The sequence below is a fragment of the Schistocerca gregaria genome, chromosome 2 (assembly GCF_023897955.1).
Source record: "Schistocerca gregaria isolate iqSchGreg1 chromosome 2, iqSchGreg1.2, whole genome shotgun sequence".
Classification (NCBI taxonomy): domain Eukaryota; kingdom Metazoa; phylum Arthropoda; class Insecta; order Orthoptera; family Acrididae; genus Schistocerca; species Schistocerca gregaria.
In genome coordinates this window covers 446,503,314-446,525,464 of record NC_064921.1, presented here as the reverse complement: position 1 = coordinate 446,525,464, position 22,151 = coordinate 446,503,314, and the positions used below count along the sequence as shown (strand labels likewise).

General features: G+C 38.0%; 1 protein-coding gene across 2 annotated transcripts in view; it reads right to left on the bottom strand.

Moving 5' to 3' along the window:
* Window positions 1-219: 219 nt before the first annotated feature.
* The window catches only part of LOC126336186 (uncharacterized), a 138,700-nt gene continuing 116,768 nt past the window's right edge, over window positions 220-22,151 (bottom strand). The window contains exons 5-6 of one of the 2 annotated variants that reach the window (XR_007564907.1): window positions 12,236-12,327; window positions 220-347 (exon numbers count right to left, since the gene is read on the bottom strand). Coding sequence is in view for 1 of the 2 variants with exons in the window: in XM_049999693.1 (XP_049855650.1) it covers window positions 343-347 (5 nt within the window). In the remaining variant the exon portion in view is untranslated. The remainder of the gene's footprint in view (window positions 348-12,235; window positions 12,328-22,151) is intronic. The other variant, XM_049999693.1, reaches the window with a different exon arrangement.

Genomic DNA, 22,151 nt, shown 5'->3' with positions numbered 1-22,151 from the left:
ATTCTTTAATATTCATAAAGTGAATAGTCACTTTTTCGTTTCGGTAGCATGGTCGGATTTTGCAACGAAACCTTTTATTCCTGTTATTTTTCCCTTACCAGCTCCCGATCGACGCAAATGCACCTGTTAAAATGAAGTATGACTAAAAAACACAGGGATAGGAAGGGTATAATATGTAACAGAAAAGGCATGAACCGCAATCACTGAATGTTGTCTGGCTCAGGTACATCATTATATTTATGGTGGGGTTTCCATGTAGAGTATGAAATATATTGCAACGTTAATAAATATTTGACAGATTTATTATCGATCCACGTGGCTTGCTGCGACTGTTCCTCGTTGTTACCCTGCAAACAAAAGATAAATCTGGTTAATGACATAGGCATGATTCACGAACAATCAACAGTACACAACATCATTTTTTTTTAATTTTGTGTACTGTAATTCAAATGGCAGATCTGACAACCACATGTGCATATTTAACTCATGGAATGTAGCGAATACCTTTTTTATTGTAAATGTAACTGTTGCTGCAATGCATTTTAATTCATCCTTTCCTTCGGCTCAAAATCTTTATCTCTCTTGGACTGGACTTCCCTGCCATATAATATCTTCAGAATCTGTTTCTAAAAAACTATCACTTTGTAATTTACATTCTTTTTACTATATGAAAAGCAGATGAGGTTTCATCTTTCTAAGCTAGTCTTGGTTACTAATTAACTGTTGACTAAGCGGTCTTGGCTATATTTAATTTTATTTGAAGAGATAACCAGTGTCGCCATTACACCCATCATAGATCTTAGAAAAGCAGCTACGTAGAAGACATGTAGGCATTAGGTGTCTTAGTGTCACTGCTTTTTTCAAGCTTTGATGATGACTGTAAGGCCGAAATTGGTTATCTGTTCAAATAAAGTGAAATGAAACCAAAATTCTATGCCCTATGTAACATCAAGGTCACAATACGTTTCGAAAGGTAAAAGTTACCTGAATTCATGTTCTTTCTTCTTAATAATAGAAAAAATCGGCATGATAGTAAAAACAGAACTTTGCTTCTTTAGAAATAATCTAATTTTAAGCACGCCTCTCAGACTTTCCCAATCCTTCCCTCCTCTGCAGAGGCTCTTCCACGATGCTGTGAGACCAGCTGCTCTGAGGGGAGGGATACAGCAGGGAGCTGGGCTTATCTTCAGCCTTAAGCCTTCGGTCCACGGACCGTGTTTCAAACGTGAACGTTGAGCGTGCCGAGGTCAACGTGCTGCTGAACGTTCAGAAACGATGCGACTTGTGCATACCTTACGTCGGCGCCAACGTGCGACCGCAACGCGCTCCAGTGGCAGTTGTCGGCTGTATCTGACTTGTAAATCACTTTGTCTACGAAATGGACGGGCGTAAAATTAGCGTATTAGCTCTAATAAAACGTACTTTTCTCCCTTGCTGCAAGTAGTGCAAGGCGCCTTACGGTAAAGCCAATCGAACAAATTCATCCCTCAAATGGGCACCGTTATGTTTACATGACATAAGTGGTTCAAATGGCACTGAGCACTATCGGACTCAACTGCTGAGGTCATAAGTCCCCTAGAACGTAGTACTACTTAAACCAAATGAACCTAAGGACATCACAGACATCCATGCCCGAGGCAGGATTCGAACCTGCGACCGTAGCGGTCGCGCGGTTCCAGACTGCAGCGCCTAGAACCGCTCGGCCACACAACTCATGACATAGAATATTATAGTATATACTTATATTAAACTAATAAGAAAGTATCAGAAACTATTAAAAAAGCGAAGGTCAGAAGGAGAAGAATATATAGAAGTTGCGGGATGCGAAGCATCAACACTTCAATCAAGATTTTCGCTCTGAAACTACGATGCTACTCACGGCGCTACTGTGACCATATGTAGCCTATTACTGTGCTCTGGAAGTCTTAATTATAGCTATATTATAACAAACTGTACCAAGAACAATGCATTTTTAATGGATCCTCAACATGCTGTTGGTGTCAAATGACCTACTGTCATAAAATAATACAATAATACTTTTCCCACGAATATACGTTCTTGTCATTTTATTACAACGAATCATACAATTGACGGAATGTTTTTGAAAGCTCCCCAGTTTGCTGGTATTCACAAATGGCATATATACATACGGGCTTCAAATGGAAGCCAATATGGCGCCTCGCAACTCTGCACCAAAGGAAGATGGCGGGCATGTGGCGTAGGTTGCGTTCTGCCATTTGGTTAGTCAACGATTAACCACACTTTCATAATATTTGACATGCTAGGTATTGCCTTCCCAACGTGGTATTCCACACTGTGACATCAGAAACTCCGCACGCTCAATGTTCAACGTTCGGATGCACGGTTCGTATGCCGATGGCTTTATGGTCATCGCAAAAAACAATTCTTTTCTGTATGTGTATGTGTTACAAGAATTAAACACCACCAATGGAATTAATAAAAAGAAAACGATTACCCTGCCCAAGAAGGGAAATGCGAATGGTTGTTCACATTAAAGAGCATAGGACATACATCGAAAATGCTATTGGATATTGTTAAAGAAAGACTAAAAGCTAAAATCAACCAACATTTCGGAAAAAAAAATTATTTAGGAAAGGAGAAGAAATCGCGGTGGCTCTAATGGCATTAGAAATGACTTGAGGAACTAGTATTCAGATTAACAGGAAAGTATGCTGCTATCATTTACCTAAAGAAGGCTTCTAGTAGAGTGAATGTAATGCCACAGTACCCAAAGGTTGCAAATTATAATCGCTACATGAGAATAGATTAATTTGTGATTATTATACGTTTCAGAAAGCAATGGAAGTTCTGTATGAAATAATTAATTTTGACTTAATTTGATTTGAAATTTTATATGAGGGTGGACGAGTTATCCCAGAGACACTTATGATGTGCTAGTGTAGAGGTATTTTACGTAATTTTTTCTGGTCTTAAGTGAAAATAATTTTGCAGTTAGACTTTTCACCGAGACGACGTTTTCCGTTGTAAATGAGCTCTGCGTGCTAAGTTTGAGCAGTTCTTCGCCTGTTAATACATCAGAGAGGTGCCAGGCTGCAGAGCCGTGCAAAATGGCACATCCCGTGGGCCAGTGGCGCTCTGCCCCACACTGAGCTACGACGGTTTTGAATGAAGTGAGCCCGTGACGTCACCTCACGTGGCGGACAAAGCTGTGCGCTACAGGCTGGCGATGGCACTGACCGCTGTTGGGAGCTGCGGTGTATTAATGGATAGCAGGCACAGTAGTTTGGTTGCAGGGTAGTACGTAGCGTACTTTACATTTTTATTAAATTTTCCATTTTTTGTCTTCACTGAAAGTGACTGCAGAATATACAGGAATACATTATCAGATGGTCGAAATGGGAGCGACCTAGACCGAGCCTTAAAATTCAATGAAGCGATTTAGGTATCTTCGAGTACAAAACATCTGGTTTCGTTTCCAATAACTCTTTCACATTCACAATACATTTGAAACTGGCGCTGATTTTTGAAATGATATACTCAAAATTTTTTCTAATTTTCCAATCAGGTAATAAGCTTTATGGTGGAAGTGCCATACACGAGCTACAAACAGACGATTCTTTCATCAAATTTCACTACCAGCAGAAAGAAGTTTGCTTTGTGTGCAGCTGTCTCAGGTATTTAAATCAAAACAGTAAAATGGAAGAAAGCGTGGTCTCTTATAGTAAAATGAACAGACAAAGTTTTCCGACCCTATAGATGACTGCCAGAAAAATACTGTGTACACAAGCACCCAGCTCGGCTCCGGTAGAATGGACATTTAAAGTAGAATTGCAAAGACCAAACACGCCTTCAGAAATGAAAGTAGTTTATTAACAAACAGCCGTTTTAATATAGATACAAGAAATAGATTGCTATAGATCTTTATTTCGAGTTTTTTCAGCTATAATTGTGAAGGATGAATTAAAAGGAAACAGGAAAAAAGGAGCAATAGAGATTTGGATTGAAAGAAAAATGTGATAAAAAGTAGCTAAAAGCAATTAAAAAGACAAAGATAGTGATTAAATTAAATGGAGAGCTAATTTGGCATATCAGCCTCATCAAAAACTTCTTAGGAGGAAATGCCCTGCAAAAAGAAATCAGGCATCAGAAAGTGTTATCAGTACAATGAGCTGCAGGATCTACAACCAATGGGAAGATTAAGAAAGGCAGAGAAGGAGGGCTACATCTTCCTCAGTGTCTGATGGTGAAACATTTGCTGGGATGATTGCGTGTGACAAGTAAAAAAATTTAATGCAGATATGTCTTCGAAACTGGATACCTGCTTCTTGCGGATAGTGAGGTAAGGGGCCTGTGAGAAGTTGGAGATTTCAGTTGGTCTGCGAGGCGTGCTCAGACGACGTAATACATAGTGCACAGTGGGCGGGATCCAGGGATTTGGGTTCGATTCTTGGTCCATTACATAGTTTCAGCATATCATATGCAATCATACTGACAGTGAACTCTCCGGACTAAAAATAGTTTCCTTCCTCCTAGACATGGGTAACAAGTAAACGAACCATAAACGACTGCAGTGCGGTTTGTTGTTGTGGTCTCAGTTCTGAAGACTGGTTCGATGCAGTTCTTGATGCTACTGTACACTATGTAGACCTCTTCATTTCCCAATAGCTGATACACCCTACATCCATTTCAACCTGCTTGGTCTGCCTCTGCAATATTTAAGTTCCATACATCCATTCAATACTACACTGGTGATTCCTCTATGTCTCATACTGTATCCTATTAACCGAACTCTTCTTTTAGTCAAGCTGTGCCATAAACTCCCCTCATATGTTGAGATTGTGGTCGTCCATCCCATACCAATAGTCCATGTGCCCCGCCTCCCATCTGTGTCGACTGTGGAGAGCACCATTCCCCTTGCTGGCTGGGATGTAGGATTCTACAGAAGGAAAGGAAAGTAATCGAATACAAGACCCTGGGCCGACTGACCTACACTGAGGCTAAAAGGAAGTTTGCAAGGCTCCATACCAAGTGCGTGAAAACATCTTACGCTGCTGCTATCACTACTGTTACAGCCCAATCCGTTGCACCAAATTAAGTCAGCTCTCTGAGCTGTAAGACCACGCCTGCCCCCTTCATGGTTGGGGGCACTTCCCTCCCGGTTGCTCCCGCACTACCGACCTCAGGAGAACCCCCCTCCCCTCCCCCAACCATCAGGGACATCAGTCCCCACTTCTAAACTGGAGAAGTGTAAGTCTTCTACAGCTTCTGTCTCTAGGAAGGGGTCCCTTGGGTCACTCCCTTCCCAGGTTTCTACCAGTGGTAAAAGCAGAGACCCACCAGTGGCTCAAGAAGCCGCAAATAGCTGGTTGCAGGGCTTCGCAGTCCTCGTCAGTTCCGGAGACTGTTGCCATTCAGGTGTGGACGCCTCAGGGTGTTACCTTCTGCAGTATCTATCTTGCACCAGATGGTGATGACCCAGAGCATGTATTGGTTGCGCTGGTAGCCCAGTTGCCGCCCTCATTTCTGTTACTGGATAACTTTAATGCGAATAACCCTTTGTGGGGTGGATTGGTGGCAACAGGCCAAGGCACTGTCATTGAGCAAGCGTTGGCACAGCTCGACCTTTCCCTCTTAAATAATGGTGCCCCCACACATTTCAGTGTGGCACATGGCACATACTCAGCCATCGATCTTTTGGTCTGCTGCCCTAGCCCTCTACCATCCAATGGAGTGTGCATAACGAATTATGCAGTAGGGACAACTTAACGATCTTTCTGTCACTGCCCAGCATCACTCACCTGGGCACCTCCCCAGATGGGCTTTGAATAAGGCTGACTGGGATTCGTTTCGCCTCCATTGCCACTATTGAGCCTCATGATGCCATTGATGTGGTGGTTCACACAGTCACCACCATTATCGTTTCTGCAGTCGAATTTGCACTTCCCTGTTCTTCTGGGTTCTCTCGGTGGAGGACTGTGCCTTGGTTGTCACTGGAAATCGCTGAGGCGATCAGAGATCGCAGGTGGGCCCTCCAATGTCATCACCAGCACCCATCCCTGGAACACCTCATCACCTTTAAGCAGCACTTTGCCCGAGCCCGACGCCTTATTTGCCGACAGAAGCAGGAGTGCTGGGAACGGTATGTCTCCACCATTGGCATCTATATCATCACAGGTTTGGAGCAAGATCATGCGACTCTATGGGTATCAGACACCCAGCAGCGTACCTGGGCTTTCCCTGAATGGAGCAGCCTGTACTGAATCAGACACGATTGCAGAACTCTTAGCAGAGAATTATGCTCAGAGTTCCGCTTGTACGAATTACCCACTGGCCTTCCACTACCTGAAAGAGTGGTTGGAATGTCAGAGCCTTTCATTGCATATGCACCACCCCAAATCGTACAATGCTCCAGTCAGTGAGTGGGAATTCCAAAGTGCCCTAGGTACTTGCCCTGATACAGCTCCCAGGCCAGATCGCATCCACTATCAAATGCTCAAACACCTCTCGGTGGACTGCCAGTAACACCTCCTCGACCTTTTCAACTCTATCTGGGTTGAGGGTAAGTTCCCATCACAATGGCGGGAATGCATCGTCATCCCCATTTTGAAACCTGGCAAGAACCCACTGGAGGTGGACAGCTACAGCCCCATTAGCCTCAGCAATGTTCCATGCAAGTTGCTCGAAAGCATGGTGAGCTGGAGGTTGAGTTGGCTACTTGAGTCTCAGGGCCTTCTGGTGGGTACTGTAAGGGTACTGTAAGGGCCACTCTGCAACTGATAATCTGCTCTGCCTGGAGTCTGCCATCTGCACAGCATTTGCCCGCCATCAGCATTTTGACATGCGGATGGCATATAATATAATGTCATGACATCACATCTTCAACACGCTTCATGGATTGCGTCTTAGGGGCCCGCTCTCGATTTTTATTCAAAATTTTCTGTTGCTTCATTCCTTCTGCATGCAAATTAGTTCCTCCCATAGTTCCTCCCGAGTCCAGGAGAATGGGGTCCTGCAAGGCTCTGTCTTGAGTGTTTGCCTATTTTTAGTTGCTATAAATGGGCTAGCTGCAGCTGTAGTATAGCGCCCCTAGCATTGCGGTTGTGACCGGCAGCTACAGAGCGCTATTTGCAGGATGCAATCTTGGGCCGTCACACACGGCTTCCAGTTTTCACCCACCAAGATCTGTGTCATGCATTTCTGCCGGCGTTACACTGTTCACCCTGAGCCACAGCTTTCTCTTGATTGCGAACCTCTTGCCGTGGTGGAGACATGTCGGTTTTTGGGCTTCCTCTTTGATGCCCAGTTGACTTGGCTCTCCCATATTTGGCAGCTTAAACAAACGTGCTAGCGCTATCTTAATTCTCTTCGTTGCTTGAGTTACACCAGCTGGGATGCCGATCGGTCTACCCTTCTCCGACTGTATCAGGCTTTGATTCAGTCCGATCCCGATTATGGGATCCTGGCTTATGGTTCGGCATTGCCTTCTGTGTTGCAGTTGCTTGGCCCCATACTTCACTGCTCGATCCGACTCGCATCAGGAGCTTTCCGTACAAGGCCTGTAAACAGCATACTTTTGGAGGCTGGTGTCCCTCCACTGCGATCCGGAGCCAGCTACTACAGCCCTCTTATGGTGCTCATGTTTGTAGCTTGCCCGGGCATCCAAATAACTGACCCTGTTCCCCAGCTCTGTCGTCCATCTTCCAGAATGGCGGCCCTGTCATGGTGTATGATCGCTGTTCGCTCTTCTCTCTGGGCTTAAGTTCCCCACCCCCTCCCCACCTCTTTTCCAGGCCCACATACGTCTACCCCCATGGTGTGTGCTCCACCCATGACTCTGGCTGGATTTGACACAGGACCCGAATGACAGTGCCTCTTGAGGCCCTTCGCCGCCACTTTCTTTCTATGTTTGCCGCGTTTCAAGGCTCTGACGTGATGTATACCAATGGTTCGATCTCGTTGGTCTTGAGGATCACTCTGAACAATGCTCATTGCCAGCTAGCTGCAGTGTTTGCACTGCCGAGCTGAGAGCCTTCTCTCGCACCCTAAAGTATATCTCCTCCTGCTCAGGCGAGTCCTTCATTATCTCTAGTGACTCCCTGAGTGGTTTATGAGCTATCGACCATTGTTTTCCTCACTCTCGTCTAGTGATGGCTATCCTGGAGTCCACCCATAATCTTACCAATTGGAACTACTCTGTGGTTTTTATGTGTACCCTGGGTCATATCGGCAACTGGGTTGATGAACGTGTTGACTCCCTGGCCAAACAGGCTGTCTGTGCATTGGACCTGGAGATTGGCCTTTAGGAGTGTGATCTCTAGTCTTGTGGCAGAAGGTACTTGGTACTGGGAATGATGAATGGCGCGCCCTGCTTTCACCCAACAAACTTCGGGTCGTCAAGGAGACTACTGGTGTGTGGCGCTCCACCTTGTGGGCCTCTCTCAAGGACTGCATTGTACTCTGCCGGCTACACATTGGCCACACCTGGCTGAGGCACGGTTTTTTTTTTGCGCTGCGAGGACCCACCTCTCTGTCACTGTGGTTCAAACGGCTCTATGAGACTTAACATCTGTGGTCATCAGTCCCCTAGAACTTAGAACTACTTAAACCTAACTAACCTAAGGACATCACACACATCGATGCCCGAGGCAGGATTCTAACCTGTGACCGTAGTGGACATGCAGTTCCAGACTGAAGTGCCTAGAACCGCATGGCCTCTGTCACTGTAGATCAACGTTGTCGGTGGCCCACATTTGGTGGACTGTCCGCTTTTCACTACGCTCAGGCAGACGATTACGCTGCCTAATACACTCCATGCACTTTTAACAGATGACGCTGCAGTGCCAGGCTAGGTTTTGAGTTTTATTCGGGCAGGGGACTTTTATCACTCGATTTGAGTGTTTGTTCCCCTTTTTGTGTTGAGTCTGGCCTTTGGCCTACGGTTTTAGTTGGGGTTTTTAGTGTGTCTCTTGGTGGTTGGGTTTTCCTTTTTTTGTTTCCATGGTTGGCTAACCACTGCTTGTTTTTGTTAAAAAGAATGGTTGAAATGGCTCTGAGCACCATGGGACTCAACTTCTGAGGTCATCAGTCCCCTAGAACTCAGAACTACTTAAAACTAACTAACCTAAGGACATCACACACATCCATGCCCGAGGCAGGATTCGAACCTGCAACCGTAGCGGTTGCGCGGCTCCAGACTGTAGCGCCTAGAACCGCTCGGCCACTCCGGCCGGCCTCCTGTTTGTTCCATGTGGGTGTTTCATGATCGTGGAGAAAGGTTTGATGACAACCAACCACTGAAGGTCGCTCTGTATAGTTATGCCTAGCTATATTATGGCAGACGCTGTCTACAGCTGTTTGTTATCAATGGTGTAGCTGTACAGTAGTGGTTTTCTTTTGCTATATACGCACAATATGTTACATTTATTTACGTTGAAGGTCAACTGCCAGAGCCTGCACCATTAATCAATTCTCTGGAGGCCGCTCTGCAAATTCTTATTATCTTCTGGCGTTGCTTCTTTGGTATGGACAACTGCATTATCTGCAAATAGCCTTTAAGAGTATCCGACGCATTCTACTAGATCATTAATAAATATTTTAAACAGCAACGGTCCTGTCACAATTCTCTGTGATACTCCAGATATTACCTTTACATCTGTCGATTTTGTTTCGTTAAGAACATGTTGAGTTCTATTTGACAGAATGTCTTAAATCCATTTGCAAGTCTGGTCCGATACTCTGTAAGCTCGTACTTTTTTCATTAACTGGCAATGTGGGGCGGTGTCAAATGCCTTACTGAAATCAAGGAACACGGCATAAGCCTGAGCGCCGTTGTCCACTCCGCTGTGGATCTCATGAAGGAACAGAGCGAGTTGAGTGTCGCAGGATGTCTGTTTGCGGAACCCATGTTGATTTTATAGACGAGATGTTCATTTTCCAAGAACGTCACAATTCTTGTGCATGAAACATGTACCATAATTCTACAACAGATTGACGTCAGCTATATAGGTCTATAATTGAGCGGATCTGTCTTACGGCCTTTCTTAGAAACGGGAATGACCTGCGCTTTTTTCTAGACACTAGGTACCTTTCGTTGCTCAAGCGATCTACGATACGTTACTGCTAGAAGGGGAGCAAGTTCTTTCGCATAAATCTGTGTAGAATCTGATAGGTATCACATCTGTTCCTAAAGCCTTTCCATTATTAAGCGATTGTAGCTGCTTTTCAATTCGGCGATGGGTTATCTCAAGATCTGCCATTTCGACGTTCGTAAGACGATCGAAAGGAGGGACAGTGCTACGGTCATCCACGGTGAAACAACTTCGGAAGACCGAATCAGTATTTCGGCCTCCTCTCTGCTATCTTCCGTTTCGGTGCCGGTGTGGGGGCTGAGAGAATGAATAGATGATTTTGACCCACTTACAACGTCTTACTTTCAAAATCAATGAACGCTTCTCTCATTGCTCTCCTTGCACCGATTTTCGCTTCCGACGACTTCTCTGGTGTGTTTGCTTTCAAACGTTTCACGCAATATACGCCAACAGCCACCTGTTTGATGCAGAATAAAACGTGATTCATCTCAAAAAGGCCACCTGTAACCTCTTAGTGGACGTCCAGTTCTGGTACTGTCGTACAAATTCCTACCTTCATTGTCAGTGAGCAGCAGTCAGCGTGGTGCATGAATCAGGCGATTGCTGTGGAGTGCCATACGTAGCAACGTTTGCTGCACGGTAGCTCCTTCGTTCATCAGGACGGCCAGTTCCTCAACAGTTGCCTATCTGTTCGCCCTTATGCATCGCCGCAGCAGTCATTCTCCTCTGTGGTGCACCACAGTTGCCCCAGCGTCGGTTTTTGCATAACACCATTTACCGTGCACAACATTTTTAAACTACGACTGCATGTGAACAGTTCACAAAGGTAGCCGTTTCGGGAAAGCTTCCACCCATGTCCAGAAAGCCAGTGGTCATGCCGTTTTGGTAGGCGGATAAATCGCTCCCTTTCCGCATTACGACAACGACTGTGCTGCTTTCCGTGTTCCCCTACACCCTTTCTATACTCTCCACTTCAACAACAGTTTGTCGCGATCACTCTACGTTCCAAAAGTGAAACATGATGGGGGTACAGTGATGACTTGGGCAGCCATATAGTGGTAATCCATGGACCCCATGGTTACTCTGCAAGGACGCATTACTGACGAATATTATGCCGCCATTTTGACTGAGCACGTCCATTCCGACGTAAAGTGCTTTTTAAACAATAACGATGTATTGTTTCATGACGACAGGGCCAATGTTCACACAACTCGCATCGTCCTGGAATGGCTTTGTTTTCACGAAGATGAATTGTAGAATCTGCCATGGCACTATAATCGCTAGATCCCAGTATTATTGAGGCTTTGTCTCTATTTCGGAGATGTGGTTACTCGACCATCATCCACCTCCATCATCGTTATCTGAAGTTGCCACTATTCTGCAGTCCCATGAAAATCTTTACAGAAGCTATATTAATCCTTTTCCAGACGACTAGAAGCTGTTTCGAATGCTGACAGATTTCCTACACCGTATTAGGCATGATAATATGTAGTGTTTTTCGTCATATTTTTGTCTTCCCTCTGTATGATTCTCCATTCTTGCACCATCTACTGTTGGTGTGTCTTTACTGTTTTGAGACTGCAAAAATTATATGTGTTTAATATTATTTTATGTAGAATAATTGCACTAACAACTAAAGTAAAAAAAAAACATTGCTCTTGGAGTGTAACACTATAGTTACGAGAAGTACATATCTGCGGGTTAGCGACAGTAGTGTTAAAGCCAAATACACAAATTCGCGTTCTCTGAGACACGTTCTAAATGTTACACTATTAGTTTAATTTCTTAATGTACTCGTATAGTACGTCAAATTATATCTGCAAGTACAATGGTTCCTCCTCCCACGTCTACTTTAGGTACAACGGTCAGCAGTTTGTGACAGTGTTGTTAACCTCCCACAGTTGCTGGAGAGTTCAGATCATATTCCTATAACTGATAAAAGGCTGATGTGCTCATTTACTTATCGCAGGCTTTGCTCCACTAGACATAGTTTCGATATTAAAGGCATTAAACCCTGTGTGTCGTAAGTTATAAAAGCTCTGAACCTGCTATAAAGTTCCCAGCTGCCTGATTACTACGCAAGGGGAAATTCGTTTGCACACGACATTATGAGAAATTCGTCTACTGTCGGTCATGGTTGAGAATTGGGATAGAAACACACACACCTTCTGTTACGGACACTGTCCAGTGGGTCGTTTTGCAGCAAGAAGTCGTTGAATGATGTTTCACTAGCCGAAATGTCTTTTGGCTGCATCACCTGCAACATGTTTACGTTCACACAATCATATTTACTGATCTTACGATTACTAAAGATAATATCAGCACATATCTGTTTGTGCAGAGTTTAAAAGAGCTTCATATCTAAGTGATCAGTGATCAGTGATCAGTGATTGTCAGTACCACCTCACCAAGCTTACTGCTGAGTGGAGTGAGGCAAGAAGTAACAGTGAAAAGTAGTACATTTCTACGGCAGACAGTTCCTTATAAAGAGGTTGCCATCTCTTCTAATCTTTCAAAAAATTCATGAGCCCCTTGCTTATAACATTATCTCTTGGAATCCAGCAAGTAACTTATTTGGTCCATCTGTCATCTTTTCCCGTGGCTACATCTCCTGCCCATTTCCATTTCGTTTTACATTGCAGTCATAATCAGGTCTTCCATTCAAATTGCTTATCTGCGTTATTTATTTTCCTGCATTTCTTGGTAATTCTCATCTTGCAAGTCTCTGTTGCTCAGTGGACAACGCATGAGAAGACTGCATCCTGACATTGCACAAGATTTATGTATTCTGTATATTTACATACTATACAAATGTCTAATTTCCCCAACAACAAAAATCTCATTTGCCTACATTGAAAAAAGCAATTTCTTATTTTCTCATTTAAAACTTTTCATATCTAATAAACTTTATTCTTCATAAATAAGATTCATCAAACAAAAAATCTCAAAGGTACATTTTAACTGAAAACATTCAAATAAAAATAAAAATTCATTCTACATAAATAGAACAGAAACAAAAATTCCAAACGAAGTTGAATTGTCTAAGAACTTAGAAATTATAGTAAAGGACAGTATGGATAGGGCTATGCCTGCCTGGCTAGCTGCACAGTCTAATGCACTGCTTCCCAAACTGGAAGGCATGCTGGTCCCTGGCATGGATCTGCCCAGTGGATTAGTTTCGGTCTGGTGTGCCGGCCAGCCTGTGGATTTTCGTTAATACGGTTTTCCATCTGCCTCAGCGAATGCAGGCTGGTTCCCCTTATTCCACGTCAGTTACACTATGTCGGTGACTTCTGTACAAACACTGTCTCCATGCATGCACACATCATAATTACTCTACCATGCAAAGATTAGGCCTTACACTGATCTGGTATGACATGTTCCCGGGGATGGGGGGGAGGGGGCACTGGGGGCTGAACTGCACAATAACTCAGGGTTAAGTGTGGGGTGGCGGTAGGGTGATGGACTGCTATGGCTAGTTGTGGAATTGTGAGGTTACAGTGGGAAAAAGCCTATCCATCGTTTCTAGGTCCCTGGTTCAATAGACAATACGCAATACACAATGGATTGCGTTACAGAGATTTAGAAAATTATTATAAAGGAAATGGTTATTCAAATGTAGCTGGAGGAGATCTTTGGGAATGTATTGATTATTTTAATACAAAACAAATGAATAATGATTGAAGAAGAAGGTACTAAAATATAAAACTTTAAAAGAACATGCCCAATTGCTAAAACAGGTAATTTGAACAGTTATTTCAAACTTAATAAACAAAAATTAATCCATCTTACTGTAAATCCTTTGAAATATTAACAACAATGATAATGATGATGAATTGAATAAAAAATCTTTAAAAGAACCACATCAAATCTGTGAAACGAAAAAAATACAAATTTATTCTCAACTTATAAAAAGACAATTAATTGATCTTATAAAAAATCTGAATGTAAAATCAATAACACTAACGATGTCACTAAAATCATTAAATTGTAAGTTCATTTTGTGATTTATGTACATTTAAAATATTTATTAAAAGATATTAAGACTTGTAAACCAAATCCTGAAAAATCTGATATTAACAAATATCAAAAACACTCACAAATTTAATTCAGTTATTACGTTAAATATTCTATTAAATCATAAAAATCCTCTGACTTACACAGGTTTAGATGCAGCAAAAAAGTGATTGAAATGTTAAAAGAACAACGAAGAGAAATTGCTAGAATAAATGAATGAAATATTTCGATGAAACTGACTAAAGAAGATATAATCGACTATAAAAAGCAGAGACTTGTCATCTTTATGAAGAAGAACATACTTTAGGTGAAAAGAAAATAAGATATCATTGCTAATCCACAGGAAAATATCGAGGAGATGCACTTGAAGACTGCAATCTCAATTACCAAAATACTGAATTATACCAGATTATATTCATAATTTAACAAATTACAATGTTCATATGTTTGTCAATGAATTAACAATAGATAGCAAAAATACTGATACAAGTCCCCATAATGAACAAAGATATATTTCCTTTAGTAAACATGTCGAAGATGGATAACATTAAGATTTGTCGATACATTTAAATTTATGGCTTCAAGTACTGATAAATTATCTTCTAATCATACAATAGAACAATTTAGAGAAAGAGCAAAATATTTTGAAGGTGAACAATTAGATTTAATAATAAAAACATTCGTTTATCCCTACAAATATATGGATCCTGAAGAAAAATTACAAGAAACTAAATTCTCTAAAAAAGAATATTTTTATTCAAAACTTAATAAAGAAAATACTTCTGATGAAGAATGTGAAAGAGCAGAAACAGTTTGGAAAAAATTCAGTTTTAAAAATTTAGATGAACACACAGAATTATATAATGAAGCTAATGTTTGAATTTTAGCAGATATTTTAGAAAATTTTGGAGATACATGTATTAAATCTGTGTATTTCACAGTTCGAGGATTATCTTCATATTCGCTGTTAGAAATGATAAAAATTAAATTATATTTACTACATGATTATTGCATGGTTTCGATTCTTGCAAATTCGAGTTGGAATTTCTCAAAGTATTAAAATATTTGCAAAAATAAATAATAATGGTATGGAAAATTTGAACCCAATAAAACAATCATATTATATAACTTATTTAAATGGAAGTAATTCATATGGTTGGGCAGTGTCTCAATTTTTACCATTTAAAAATTTCAGTTGGGCAGAACCAAAAATGTATTATTGCTGAAAAAATATTTAAAATGTTAGATGATTATAAATATGTTTTTCTAGAAGCTGAATCACAAAACCCAAAGAATTTACATAATTTACATATAGAATTACTTTTAGCACCAGAAGGAGGAAATAAATTATTAACAACTTTACATAATAAAGAAAAATATGTTTGACATTCTAGAAATCTTGAACAATGTTAAAAACTAGTACTAAAATTAATCTTATCACCTGAACAATGAGACCAGTTGAAGAAATTCATTGATTTTAACCCAGAAATGAGAAAAAAGGCAGCTAACGATTTTGACAAAATTCCTGCAAGTTACTGAATTATTTAGCGTTGGGAAAACAACGGAAAATATTAGAACTAGACAAAATATTAAAATTGTAACAGACCCAAGAAGATATATAAATTATATTTCAAAACTAAATTATGAACATTCTACTGTATTTTCAAAAAATGTTGTGGTAGTCCTATGAAGAAAATTATGATAGTATTCAATAAACCAATTTCTATTGGAGTGAGTATTTTAGCTTTATTTCGAAAATAAAATTGCGTGATTTTAATTATAATGTTATGAAAGCAAAATACTGTGAAAACATTGATTCATGTTATATAGATAGCGAATCTTTTAGTTATGACATAAGAAGTGTAGATTTTTGTAAAGATATGAAATCAATAATTTACGAATTTGATACAAGTGATTATCCTAATTATGATATTGATGAACTGCCACAAGTAAATAAGAAAGTCTTAGGAAAAATGAAAGTTGAAAATTGTGGAAAAATTATGTTAGAACTCATTATTTTAAGATCCAAAGTGTATGCATGCAAAGTTGGTGAAAAAAGGGGAAAAATCTAAATGAATTAAGAAATCAGTAGTGAAAAATGAAATTACTGTCGATGACTATAAATATGTTCAACTGACAAAAGAAAACGATATAAAAAATGAATTTGGTTAGATCACTTCAACATGAATAGTAAACAGTTGAATACAATAAAATAGTTTTAAGTTTCAGTGATGAGGAACGTGTTGTATTACAAAATGGAATCAATACATTATGATATGGTCATTATAAATTAAATCTAAATAATACAGAAGAATATAAAAATGATTTCTTCCAAGAATTAAAAATTTGCATAGAAGATTCAATAAAAATTGTATACTTTTTAATATTATTTAATGTTATGATAAGTTTGATGTCTTTGCAAATAAAATAAAATACAAATTTTCACAAAACATACAGCTTTTTTATATCAATAGATTTCTCAAAGTTTTTGATATTTTGAAGGTAATATGTCATCTTTTGAGTGACAACAGTCATGAATACATTTAACTGAAGTTTTAACTTCCTTTCCAAATTTTTCACAAATAAACGTATTAATATGCCAATTATGAAGAAGTACTCGGTGTCTCTCTGTTTTACAAACTTTACAATGTGATTTAACAGGCCAATTATCTTTTGTTATTTTTATTTCGGTATGAATTTCCCTTTCTTGATTGCAAATTGGACAACTAATTTTATTTCTGCCTTCCATATAAAGGGAAAATTTTTATTTGAATTAAAAAAATAATTTTTTTATATGTAATTGAAGACGCTTGTGGATCTGAAAGACAATGAATTTATATTTAATAAAAACAAGTTTTTGTAATCATTGGCGAAAATACAATCTTTGGTTTTATTCAAATCAGTGCTGATATTATAGGATATGTTGTCCAAGAACTGTAATTAAAGAACCTGTTAAACCAGAATATTGGAAAAGATGAAAATTTCAATAGCAATCATGCTGTTAAAAAAATTGTTCCACATACAGAATTTATTAATGAACCTGGTTCACATGATTTAGTTACGAAATAAAAATGTCTTTAGACGAAATTTTTCAAGATTTGGATTACAAAGAAGTTATATCATCCATTCATAAACTTGGAGAAATTAAAACAATAACATTTTATCAAGTTCAGATAAACTACAAAAATTATTGTATAGAAAAACTAGAAAGAAAAATCCAAAAATAAAGACTATTAATTTGGTAAAAGAAGTAGTAGGAGGACTAGAAAAATAAATAAAAAAATTGAAGAAATCATTAAATTGGAAGAGAAAGGAATAGAAAATTTAAGATAAACAGTTAATATTGTTTCAGAAATACTAAATGAAAGAAATGAAGAAATAAATACAGTATTACCACATATTGCTCCTGAACTAAGTGATTAAAATTTAAAATGAAGTTTTGTTATTTTAAGATTACATGATTTTTGATAATGAATATTATGTTGTTCAAATACAATTTCAAAATACACTAAATGAAAGGGATATATTTAGAAATTACATCTAAATTGTGAAGAATATTAAAGAATTATTTATGTACCAGATTAAATAAATTTATTTTACGAAATGAAATATAATTTAAGAATCGTTTCCTAAAGAAATTATTTCCATATTTTGGTTGATTATTCACTAGAACAATAGCCTGAAGACATAAATATTCTATCAAACGTTTCCTAGAATAGAAAACTAATTTTTGAAGCACATTTGATATAATCAGATTTCAAATAACATTCATGAGAAGTATTATATGCAACTAATAAAAGAATTAATTAAACCACATGATGCTGTCAACTCAAATTTAAAATCTTCATATGAAATCGACATTAAAACGTTTTTGTTAAACTTTATTTAAGTATCCAATTAAACTTTGTCTTCTGTAAAAAAGCAATAAGAATAATGAATATTATTCTCGATGTCAAACGTATTTAAATTTTCAGTAATCCATACTTTTTTGATAACTTTAGTAAAAACTACTTTAGATTTAATTATCCAACGGCTGTGTGTATTACCAAATCCTAACTACTTAACATAACCTTTACTATCTTCCTTATTTCAATTTGTTGTCAAGGTACACATCTGAAAATTTCGTATTCATGAGTTCTAGTTAATAAAATAGTCCTTTTGTTTGTTCACCATTTTAATCTTTCAATACATATATATATATACCATCTTCAATTACGAAAATTTCTGTTGACCAATTTTCTGTATATCCTTTCTTAAAATTCCCTTTAGATTAGTTGTTTCTACTTTATCGCCAATTTTATAGTTAGCTTCAGTATCTAGCAAATTTGTAAACAGCTCTTAATCTGATTTATTGCAGTTTGTTTATTTACATCTTTTGGCATCATTTTTCTTGTTGAATGTTTTGTGTTGTTATAGTCATGCACTAATTTCTAAACTAAGTCAACCTGTTTATAATTTCCTTGAAGAGCAAATTTCTTCTACAGTTTTTTCTTTCAAGGAGATATTAAATCAGTCAACAACAGATGCTTTTAATTCACTAAACGCTAAATAAAGCTTAGTGTAACTTTTTCATTAATTCTTTTAATTATTTGTTATAAAATTCCTTACCTTCATCTGTTTATAAATGTTTAACTTTTCTCAACTCAAATTTTTTTTTCGAAAGAATCAACTTCATTTATACCTATTTTGTCTTGCACTTGAATTGCCCAATCAAATTTTGAAAAACATCAAGAACAGTTAATAATTATTTAGATTCTTAATTTAGTTTCGAATACCTTTCAACTTTCCAGCATACATTTCAACTACATCAGATTGCCCTAAGTCAACAATTGCATAAGAAATGATATTTTTTCTTTTTAAATTCTTTCTTATTGGTTAATATAATTCCTTAATAATTAGTTTACCAAGATCTAGAGCATCATGAAACACAGTTACTATCTTGACAACAACTGGAACAATCTTAACAATATCTTTTAATTTCACTGTTATAAAATTTGATTTGCTAACCATTTTGATTGATTGTATTTCAGCAATTATTTTAAAAATTTCGTCAACAATGTTCATCGAAAAATCAAAATCATCAAATAAATAATTCCTAATAGTTTTCACCAAGAAGAAGAACTTCCTTAAGAAGAAAATGATACTCACTGAAATCGTGCTTTTTTTTCGAACCTCAGTCATAAAAGTAAAGTCAATAATTTGTTTATTATATATTTTACCTTTAAGACTATTTAAATCATTTCTTTGAGAAACAATCTGATAAAACTTTCTCAGTTCGTTTCTTTCAATAATAACACATTTAAGTATTGTTATTTAATTTCTAAATGTCTATTTTCCAAATAACTTCTACTAACTGCATGCAAATCATTAATAGGATCATTTTTCTGAACAAACCTGTTTTCAAAATCAATATAATATTTAGTTATTTTAATAATAGCATTTAATTCTTTTCTGAACATGTCTAATACGCCATTTAATTTTGTAAATGTTGCAGATAAAATTCTTGGATTTTGATTCTAATAGCTCTAATGATGATTTTACTTTTTCAATTATTTTTTTCGATCTCTTATGAATGAAAATCTATGATTTTTCATGGAAAATCTTTATATTTTGTAATTATTATACTATTAGTTTTGAGTTCTATTGGTTTAAAACATTTTATTGTTTTGGAACAGTTATTGAGTATATTTTCAAAAATGTTCATTTAGTAAATTTAAAATATCATTAGAGTTATAATTCATGTTTAAGTGTTTTAAAACAAATAAACACAAATGACCCCAAATTACTTCATCGAAATTTTGTATTCTCTCGATGTTGTAGTAAACATTTCCAATTTTCTAATTATGTATTTTTTGCCCTTCTAAGTTTTTATAACCTACATTTATTTATAGCTGCATTTGGAATTGCTGCAGTTCCACCAGCAAGGGACCCAATTGTTGCTAAATAAGGTAATGCAGCTAATAATAGCAGTAAAAATCTACCTTAATTTTTTGTTTATTTTTTGTTCATTAAATATCAAACAATCTTTTTCGCAACAGTTAGTCGCCTTTTCACTATCTTCCTTCTTTGAACATCAGTTAACAATCGCCCAATAATATTTAATTGTTCATTATTGAGCTTCAGCTGAATTGATTTTGGTTTAATTTTATCACTTGGCAGCAGAGTATAATCAAAAGTTATTCATTTATACAGATTTAAAAATAATAGAAAAATTTATAAACTATTTCCATTTTTATGAAGCTCAATACCCATACCTAAAATTCGTTTTTCATACATTATTCCTCTAACTGCAGTTGCAGCTAATTATTCTCCTAATGGAGCAACTCATGCATGCATTCTTTCTTTCATAGGTAATTGATCCTTTTTATCAGCTTCATATTTTTTTCTAATTCTTTATTACCTCCATAAGAAATATCAAGTTCTTACATGCTTTATCTAATGGATTAATTCATTGACCTCCTCTACATCTACATCTACATCTAACCTAATTCATACTCTGCAAGCCACCTGTAAGTGTGTGGCGGAGGGTACCCTGAGTGCCTCTATCGGTTCTCCCTTTTATTCCAGTGTTGTATTGTTTGTGGAAAGGATGTCGGTATGCCTCTATGTGGGCTCTAATCTATCTGATTTTATCCTCATGGTCTATTCATGAGATATATGCAGGAGGGAGCAATATACTGCTTGACTCCTCTGTGAAGGTACGTTCTTGAAACTTCAACAAAAGCTCGTACCAAGCTACTGAGTGTCTCTCATGCTGAGTCTTCCACTGGAGTTTATCTATCATGTCCATAACGCTTTCGCGATTTCTAAATGATCCTGTAACGAAGCGCGCTGCTCTCCGTTGGATCTCCTCTATTTCTTCTATCAACCCTATCTGGTGCGGATCCCACACTGGTGAGCAGTATTCAAGCAGTGGGCGAGTAAGCATACTGTAACCTACTTCCTTTGTTTTCAGATTGCATTTCCTTAGGATGCTTCCAATGAATCTCAGTCTGGCATCTGCTTTACCAACGATCAATTTTTAATGATCATTCCATATTAAATCACTCATAATGCCTACACCCAGATAATTTATGGAATTAAGTGCTTCCAGTTGATGACCTGCTATATTATAGCTAAATGATAAAGGATCTCTCTTTCTATGCATTCACAACACATTACACTTGTCTACATTGAGAGTCAATTGCCATTCACTGCACCATACGTTAATTCGTTGTAGATCATCCTGTATTTCAGTACAATTTTCCATTGTTACAACCTCTCGATACACCATAGCATCATCCGCAAAAAGCCTCAGTGAACTTCCTATGTTATCCACAAGGTCATTTATGTATATTGTGAATAGCAACGGTCCTATGACACTCCTCTGCGGCACACCTGAAATCACTCTTACTTCGGAAAACTTGTCTCCATTGAGAATAACATACTGCGTTCCATTATCTAGGAACTCTTCAATCCACTCGCACAATTGGTATGATATTCCATATGCTCTTACTTTGTTCATTAAACGACTGTGGCGAACTGTATCGAACGCCTTGTGGAAGTCAAGAGACACGGCATCTACTTGGGAACCTGTGTCTATGGCGCTCTGAATCTCGTGGAAAAATAGCGCGAGCTGGGTTTCACACGATCGTCTTTTTCTGAACACATGCTGATTCCTACAGAATTCCAAAGCAAACAGCTTGTTTTCTTTCAAAAACAGTCCCAAAATAACTCGGTCCAGAAAATCGGCTAGTGTACAAAAACTTAGGTTTAAAAGGGTTTAATGATCGTTTCCTGAGTGAAAGTTGTTTGAGATATGAATATCAGAACTGATACACAGAACTAATCTACATAAGAGGCAATGGCGTAACTTCCTGCACGAGTGACGCTAACATCTAATAGGTAGCTTTGTAAGCAAGCTTTACTGTTGTCTGACATTTACCAAACGACATTTAAAATTTGGCTGGATGTATTTGCAATACTTGTAAATTTAACGGACTGTGTGCTACAACGACCTGTCATTCTCCTTCCTTTCATTAACTGCAAGAGCCAATGGGTTAATTAAGTAACTCAGAGTTTCTT